General features: G+C 35.4%; 1 protein-coding gene and 1 pseudogene across 1 annotated transcript in view; one reads left to right on the forward strand and one right to left on the reverse strand.

Moving 5' to 3' along the window:
- LOC107692512 (secretory carrier-associated membrane protein 5-like) overlaps window positions 1-5,091 on the reverse strand; it is a 10,748-nt pseudogene extending 5,657 nt beyond the window's left edge.
- Window positions 5,092-6,076: 985 nt separating this feature from the next.
- The window catches only part of LOC107692474 (ATP-binding cassette sub-family C member 8), a 35,520-nt gene continuing 32,025 nt past the window's right edge, over window positions 6,077-9,571 (forward strand). Inside the window, 5 exon segments of the mRNA XM_074187023.1 lie at window positions 6,077-6,181; window positions 6,919-7,078; window positions 7,433-7,574; window positions 8,265-8,386; window positions 8,522-8,688. Of these exon segments, the coding sequence (XP_074043124.1) occupies window positions 6,161-6,181; window positions 6,919-7,078; window positions 7,433-7,574; window positions 8,265-8,386; window positions 8,522-8,688 (612 nt within the window). The 5' untranslated portion in view covers window positions 6,077-6,160.

Genomic DNA, 9,571 nt, shown 5'->3' on the forward strand with positions numbered 1-9,571 from the left:
ATTTTCTGCACATATTTGTATTTTTTGTATGCTTATGCTGTTTTTCCCTTTGCTCTTTATTCCACATTCTGCGCTTCTTCTTCCAAATGTTGCGGTTAGATTTTCATGTAAATCAGGGAGGGCTAAAACATCATCATTGGTCCAGTAGTTGTAGATTGACAGCTCCTCCTCAGCCAATCAGATGAAGAGGGGCGGTGACGTCACTCCAACGTGCCTCATTACTGTTGATGCTCAGTGTTCTGTGTTCACTTGTACAGGTGAACATGGACAACTGTCGGCTGGGAAACATCTTTCCATACAGGACACCGTTATATGTGTCTGTCTGTCACTGCTGTACACCTACCTGGCGATCCGTTAACGTTAAATTAGTAAATCGGTAAATTATTTTTGAATGAATGTAATGTTTTTGCATTGAAAACAATAGTGCTAAAGAGTAGACAGTTACAGAGGCCAGGTGGATTTGATATACACAATGATTTATTTGCGTGTTGTGTTTATTTGCATAGCTACATATATGATAGATTGGCTGTGGAGGAGCTGTCAATCTAGAACTAGTGGACCAATGAAGAGTAAATGCTTTATCAAGCAGAGTAACCGGAGGACCCACAATCCAGCATCTCAACTACTGCACTGCATTTGAACAAAGCTTATGGATGTCATATAAGCTGAAGACACACGCTTACTGAACACAAAGCTAGAGCAGTTTAGACAATAAATACACTTGTGTTACAGACAACTGTGACATGCATATGGGATCAGATTCCCGCCAAATGTATTGCAGTCACGGATAAAAAAAATAACAAGCGTGAAAGCAAAATTTAAAAACGCAAGTAAAATTATATTGCACAAAATTTAAAATGAAAGCAAAGTTTTAAGAATAGCAAACAATGGTCACGGATCAAAAAATAATAAGTGTAAATCAAAAATGTAATAACGCATTTAAAAAAGTTATAAGCACGAATCAAAACTTTAAGCACTTAAAATCATATTGCACAAAACTGAAATATTAATGCAAAATTATCCGAATTGCACACAAAATCATGTTTTCCTGTGTTTATATTTCTCTGTTTTTTGTGCTCTCAGACATTTTCTGCACATATTTGTATTTTTTGTATGCTTATGCTGTTTTTCCCTTTGCTCTTTATTCCACGTTCTGCGCTTCTTCTTCCAAATGTTGTGGTTAGAGTTTCATGTAAATCAGGGAGGGCTAAAACATCATCATTGGTCCACTAGTTCTAGATTGACAGCTCCTCCTCAGCCAAGCAGTCGAAGAGGGGACCTGACGTCACCCCAATACTGTCCAATATGTCACTCATTAGCTGCTGATGCTCAGTGTAACCATCAGCTGGGATAACATCTTTCCATAGGACACCATTATGGAGGAGCTGTCAATCTAGAACTAGTGGAACAATGATGATTCTTTAGCCCACCCTGATTTACATGAAACTCTAACCACAACATTTGGAAGAAGAAGCGCAGAACGTGGAATAAAGAGCAAAGGGAAAAACAGCATAAGCATACAAAAAATACAAATATGTGCAGAAAATATCTGAGAGCACAAAAAACTGAGAAATATAAACACAGGAAAACATGATTTTGTGTGCAATTCGGATAATTTTGCATTAATATTTCAGTTTTGTGCAATATGATTTTAAGTGCTTAAAGTTTTGATTCGTGCTTATAACTTTTTTAAATGCGTTATTACATTTTTGATTTACACTTATTATTTTTTGATCCGTGACCATTGTTTGCTATTCTGAAAACTTAAATTTTGTGCAATATAATTTTACTTGCGTTTTTACATTTTGGTTTCACGCTTGTTATTTATTTTTTTTATCCGTGACTGCAATACATTTGGCAGGAATCTGATCCCATACATGCAGTCTACTTAATGACCAAAAGAAAAAAAGAAAAAATACTGGTTCCATGCCATGGAAAAATATTTTAAATAATTCTAGGAATTTAAGGGGGAAAAAATACATTGAATTAATAATAATAATAATAATAATAATAAATAAGTAGAATTTGTAGAAAAGCATGCCATTTCACTCAAAAACAACAACGAGAGGATACCTTTGGCAGGAGCAGCTACAAGTAGGATCTACAGCAGGAGAAGAGCATTCTTAATGTAATACAGCACAGCCTGATACGCTGTCATCCACAGCAGTGTGTCTGTAATAAATAGGCCAGTGTTTCTCAACGTTACTGCATCTGCATCATTGTTGAAACCCCTCAGAACAAAATATGCTTATTGATTTCATTAGAGCAGTGAGCAAATAAAGTATAAATCGCCACTAGTTAGTAGGCTTACCCAGTCTGCAGCCGTATCAGTTATGTGCAAGATATACTGTATGTCAAAAATATGCAAAAATAAACAAATACTTAAAGGTCCCATGGCATGAAAATTTCACTTTATGAGGTTTTTAACATTAATATGAGTTCCCCTAGCCTGCCTATGGTCCCCCAGTGGCTAGAAATGGCGATAGGTCTAAACCGAGCCCTGGGTATCCTGCTTTGCCTTTGAGAAAATGAAAGCTCAGATGGCCCAATGTGGAATCTTCCCTTATAAAAGCATCCAAAAAGCAGCATGTCATGGGACCGTTAATATATTTGTAATTACTTGTTTATAATGATGAAGTTGCAGTTTAGTACATTCAAAATTACAAAGTGCACTATAAGTGTAGTTAAAGAAACACAGTTATGAAAGTCACTGTAATGGCCTTTTATTTCTTTTTTTTTTTTTTTTTAATATACTTTTAAGATTTGATGTACACTATAAGTGCACATTCAATACAATTAGGCACACTTCATCACAAGGGGAAGCTGCGGCAATATCTCAATAATAAGCAAGATAATAGTATTTAGTAATATTTGCACATTTTCAAGATATGTAGGTTGTTTACTGTTTTTTGATTGGCTTTTCAGGTAAAAATACGTATATATATGTAAACATATACAAATACTTAATGAGATATACTATTCTATCTCAGACATACATTGGTTTAAAAAAAAAAACAATGATTCCGCAGACTCCATGCAATCACAGTTTACACCACTAGGGGTCCGAGACAGAACATGAGGAGATATTTTCCCAGCAGAATCTCTGTGAATTAGACCTGGTTATTATTTTAGGTTGGTTTGGTGTGTTTTCCAGACTCACAGATCCACAGGTGGTAGAGTCTCTTGCACATGGTGCGGTGCTGGTCAGGAATCTCCTCAAAGTCCTGGTGGAAGCACGGCTTCAGAGGAATAAAGCCAGGCAGAGGAGGAAAGTTGTTCTCTACAGGACAAATCAGCAGAATAATGCATACATGTAAAATGCACTTTGTTATTGTTTATACTTTTGTAATGAATTAAGTATTATTATTAGTAGTAGTAGTAATAGTAGTATTAAGAATTTATTTATTTATTTATTTAGTTAGTTAGTTGGTTGGTTGGTTGGTTGGTTGGTTGGTTAGTTAGTTAGTTGGTTAGTTTTGATTTAGCATGCTTACCAGCCATTGGGAAACTGGTGTTGGCTACTTGTTCTTAAGAGCTGTGAAACTACAAGTGAAAAACACACATATGATCAGCTCAGTGTATGTACATTATGAACATTTACAGAACAATGAACATTGACCAACAGTAGGGCATGTAGGGGCAAGTTGTCACAGAGTTTGAAACAATTACCTTTTTTTCTGCTCACAAGGCTGCATTTATTTGATTAAAAATACAGTACAAAATTGTGAAATATTATTACAATTATAAACAGCTGTTTTCTATGTGAATATCTGTTAAACTGTAATGTATGTCTGTGATCAAAGCAGAATTTTCAGCATCATTACTCCAGTCTTCAGTGTCACATGATCTTCAGAAATCATTCTAATATACTGATTTGCTGCTCAAGAAACATTTCTGATTATTATCAATGTTGAGAACAGTTGTGCTGCACAATATTTTGGTGTAAACTATGATACACAAACACAAAAGGACAAAGAAATGAAAACGTTTATTCAGTAAGCGTGAATTCAATTGTTTAAAAGTGACAGATTGTAAAGACATTTATAAAGTTACACAATATTTCAAATAAATGCTGTTCTTTTGGGTTTTCTATTCATCAAATAATCTTGAATAAATGTTTTACAGTTCCCACATAAATATCAAGCAGCAAAAACTTCAGCACTGATAATATTAGGAACTATTATTAATCAATCGCTAATAATTGGGCACAAAATCAGCATATTATACTGATTTCTGAAGATCATGTGACACTGAAGACTGGAGTAATGATGCTGAAAATACAGCTGCGCATCACAGAAATACATTACAGTTTAACAGATATTCACATAGAAAACAGCTGTTTTAAATTATAATAATATTACTGTTTTTACTGCATTTTTTATCAAATAAATGCAGCTTTGGTGAACAGATATTACAAGATCGTATCTTAAAAACATTAAAAGATCTTAATGACTTCCAACCTGACAATATAGCCTATGTTAATATAATATATGTATTAAAAACAAAGGTGCATGAGGTACATATTAGCCTAAATATGTGGGCATTTGAATATAGTCATGGACAAACAGGAGTCAAAAAGATCTCTGAGATCGTGTTATATCCAAAGTCCAGCTGAAGAACTGTATGCTTTGTTTAAAACTACGACACTTTGAACTCTCTTGAAGCTGATAGTGTTTAATGTCTGGATGTCTGCAGGCTGGGAGTGTGTTAAGAGCTCTGGGTTAAGACACAGGATCACAGAAGTGTGTGTTTTCTATACTGACACATTAAAATGCGTCTCAACATTTATCTTCGGACTATTGTTTACATCCCTAATGCTGCATTTGTTTGTTACGCGGACATTTACTACAAACAGTGAGCAAATGAAATCCATCCATCATGTCAGCTCAAGCTAAACTCAGAGACTGAATGGAGAGGAAAATAATCGCTTTACCTTCTCCTGCACACCGAGCGCCCTACAGTAACATGACTTCTAGTGCATGCTTAAACACTCTTTCACACCAAATCAAGCACAGCACAAACTAAAGGAAGCAGAGACGCTCGTTTCTTCAGTGTCTTGTAATCTTCATTGAGTTAACATTCCTCGCATATCATGACTACGCTTACGGATTTTAGCCAATAGGAGTGCAGTATTACGTTCTGAACACGCCCTCTTCCACCTCGTTGGCCAATCACCGCGCTGGATGGCGGTTGCTGTCCGCGGTGCTGAAGTTGTTGTTTGGTGGACGCGTTAAAGACGGAAACCTTCGACCTACGACTGACCTCGTTATCATTATCAAGTATTTGATCATCAAGTATTTTCATGCATATAAACGAATGCATTCTCCAAGATGTTCTTCTCTACATATGTAAAGTTATTCGTATTTTAATCACAAGAGATTTCAAATACCTCAGAAAAGGATTTAACAAGTGCACCTAATAAATGTCCAAAAAGGCGAATATGTGTTTCACATATTTTTATCAACAACCAACATAAGTGTGTAAATTATTAGATCAATTATGAAAACTGTTATAAACTCCTGAGAATATAGAGTGAAGTTCTTCCTCACTGTAAAAAAAAATACAAATAAATAAAATGTTCTAAATAAAGGAAATATTTTTGGAGTAGCCTACGTTTTACAAAAACGCTATTTCAAAGTTCAGTATGTCAGGTTTAATTCAATTATTTTATATTGTTTCTAAAATATGTTTCAGTGTTCGTGCATTTGCATTGTTTTACCACTGCGTGGCAGAGTTTCTATGTCAACTCATATCTATTTTAAAGCTTAATTTCTTAGTTCTATCATGCTTATAAATGTACAAACGACATTTTCCCCTTACAATTACATTTGATTTGTACTGTAAGTAAACTCATAAAACCCTCAAATACACTTATGAATGCAACTGATATATTCGTCTTATGGAAATGTCTTAACTTTGGGAGGTACATAGATAAATAAGGCATTTATTTTTCTTTATAATTATGCATTTCCTAATAATTTGGTGACGTTATGGGATAAAATGCATGCAAGGAGAGCGAGGATGAGGGTGGAGATTAATGACAGTGAGTGAGGACTGATCATCTCTCCTGTCAGGCAGATCAGACCTCGTCTTTATATTGGCTTCAGAGCTGGAAAAGCACTCGGTCGTCGCGGGGAAGATGAAATAACCGCTTCTGAAGATGATGCGCGGATACAGACCGGTGAGTAGTTTGAACAGTGTAATATTATGCATGTGCTTTTTCCCACTGGAGAATGATTTGAACTTGCTTTTTTCATATTTAAAAACATCCACTCCTCAAATGTTACATTTTCATGAACATGCGATTTAAAAATGTTAAAACAAGCTCGAATTACATCGTTTTGTTAATTTACTTTTCGTAACTATTGCAAAATACTGTGTTGGGAAGAAAAAAGACACATTTTTAAAAATAAAATTGCTGTTTTTCATCCTTAGGGAAAAAAAAGAAGCTCTGATTGAAATATTACTTGCACAAATAACCTGGTTTTTAATTATCAAAAAATATTTTATATATAACGGAATGTTGACTACCTAAAGGAATCCCAACAAAAGTAATTTTGACCAAAGATCAGGAAGAAGTCGTTCATTTATTGCACACTTTTTATAGTTCAAAATTCATATTCACATGCAGGGCAGTATAGGCTATGGTTTATATATGAAACTGATATGATGTTTGCAGTGAGACTGAAGCTGCAGCAAAAAGATGATTTGAGGATCTCAATATTGCAATTGCAATATGGCTTTTTTATTCAAACTGTGGATCAGAGGATAACAGTAGCTTTACCTCAGGACACCCCAGTGCTTCAGACACAACACATCCTTTATAATGATTGGTCTGCTGCATTCATATATTCTCATAACTGCTGCATTTGCTGCCTGTTTCTGTGTCTACAAACCTTGTCTTTTTGGTCTCCGCAGACTCCCGTCTCCAACTCGACTCTGTCCTTCTGTGGCTCTGATAACTCCTCAGCATATAAGGTTGATAATGGCCTGCTGAATAACGGCTGCTTTCTGGACGCTCTCGGTGTCGTCCCTCATGTCTTCTTGCTTTTTAGCACCTTCCCCATCCTCTTCATCGGTGAGACGCTTTCTCAGACTTCACATTTTGCACTTGAGAACAATTCATTATGAACCTGGGCTTGGTTTCAAATATGGTCCTCCAAGACACAAATAAGAATATCAAGCATTGTTCAAGTGCATTGAGAAAAATCACAGCTACACTCTTAAGACTACCATTTTTGGTTCCCCAAAGAACCTTTCAATGAACAGTTTTTAAAAGAAGCATTTATTTTTTTAATGTAAAGTACATTTTAATCATCTAAAGAACCTTGTGTGCAATGGAAAGGTTGCATAGATGTTATAGGTAGAGAAGCTTTATTTTTAAGCATTTTAGACGCTGTGGTTTTGTGTGATGGTGTGGTTGTGTTCGTAGGCTGGGGCAGTCAGAGCTCTAAGGTTCACATTCATCACAGCACGTGGCTTCATTTCCCCGGTCATAACTTCCGCTGGCTGCTCACCATTGTCCTGCTCTTGGTGCTGGTGTGTGAGATCGCTGAGGGGATCGTGTCGGACGGGTGAGAACAACTACTAAACGATGGCTTCGCTTCAGTCATTATCAGCCCATTTGTGTTTGCCAGTTTTGCAGTTATTTAGTCATGAGGAATAAAAAGGTTATATATATATATATGTGTGTGTGTGTGTGTGTGTATATATTGTATAATCAGTAAGGATGCATTAAATTGACCAGAAGTATCAGTAAAGACATTTATAATGTTGCAAATTATTTCTATTTCTAATAAATGCTGTTCTTTTGAACTTTCCATTCATCTGTGAATCATTAAAAATAAAAAATGTATCACAGTTTCTACAAAAATATCGGGCAGCACAACTGTTCTCAACATTGATAATAATCACGAATGTTTTTTGAGCAGGAGATCAGCATATTAGAATGATTTCTGAAGATCATGTGACACTGAAGACTGCAGTAATGATGCTGAAAATACAGCTTTGATCACAGAAATAAATTAGTTTAATATATAATATAAATGCAGCCTTGCTGAACAGGAGAGACAACTTTCAAAAACCTTAAAACATATATATTTTTAGGAATTTAAACAAATGTTATTTGCATTGAGATAACACAAATGTGCATGTAGATAAAGCCTAGTTTTCAGCACAGAACAATAGATAATAACAGGCAGTTCAGCCCGTGACGAGTGTGATTCTGCTGCACTATTTACTGACTGAATGAAATTCTCCACCAGGTTTAATCAGTCCCGTCATCTCCACCTCTACATGCCGGCAGGACTCGGGATACTGGCTGCCATCACGTCCATCGTCTATTACCATAACATAGAGACCTCCAACTTCCCCAAGCTGCTTATAGGTATAAGCAGACCCTGACAGCATGATTTATCACTGGACTGATGCAGTTATTATGATCCCTGAGATAAACACTGAATGTAGTGCAGTATGCAAACGTCTCATAATATGTTCATGAATTATTTCTCTTCTCACCCAGCATTGCTGATCTATTGGACTTTGGCCTTTATCACCAAAACCATCAAGTTTGCGAAGTATGACGATCACGGCATCGGTCTGAGGCAGCTGCGTTTCTGCATCACAGGACTGCTGGCGCTTCTGTACGGCTTGCTGCTGGGAGTCGAGGTCAATGTGATACTGCGGAGGGTAAGCACGGGGTCAGAGGATTGTTTATAGTGGGTGTGTTGTGTAAAATAATGCATATCTGCCACACAGAGAGTGGATTAATGGAGACAGTGTTTAAAGGGACAGTTCACCCAAACATGAAAGTTTGCGGTTAATTTACGCAGCCTCAGGCCATCCAAAATCTAGGTGACTTTTTTTCATCAGTTGAACAGTGAAGAAGAGTTTTAGCTGAAACCGTGCTCCTTGTGAATCATAAAATGCAAGTCAGCAGCTGTACATTTTTGAGAAAAAAAAAAAAAAAAAACATGTCAAGGAACACAAAATGAATTCCCGCGGCTCCTGGCAATATATTGAGGTCTTATGAAGTGGAACAATCGGTCTGTGCAAGAAACTGAGCATTATTTACAAAACCATTACCATTATTTCCACTGGTGACATCAGAAATGTCATGCATAAAAATTGTATCTTTGATCATTAAGTTGCACAATTGCAAGAAAAAATATGTATATTAAAACGTTATGTGTGTGAAATGCTTTTACTGGAAAAATACTATAAAATAAATAAATATTTTATAGAATAAAATAAAATAAAATAAAATAAATATATGGTGGTACTACTACTACTACTACTACTATTACTACAAATATAATAATAATAATAATAATAATAATAATAATAATAATAATAATAATAATAATAATATGATTTAAATTTTGTTCATTATTACATCATGTTATTAAACAAAAAAAAATGTTTTTGAGTCTCTTCTTCATTTATTTGTTTAAAAATACAGACATATTATTACAATTTCAAATAGCTGTTTTCTATGTGAATATCTGTTAATGATATATGATCTTCAGAAATCATTCTAATATGCTGATTTGCTGCTCAAGAAACATTTCTG

The sequence above is a fragment of the Sinocyclocheilus anshuiensis genome, unplaced genomic scaffold (genome assembly GCF_001515605.1).
Source record: "Sinocyclocheilus anshuiensis isolate Anshui unplaced genomic scaffold, SAMN03320099.WGS_v1.1 scaffold1082, whole genome shotgun sequence".
In the NCBI taxonomy this organism is placed as follows: Eukaryota; Metazoa; Chordata; class Actinopteri; order Cypriniformes; family Cyprinidae; genus Sinocyclocheilus; species Sinocyclocheilus anshuiensis.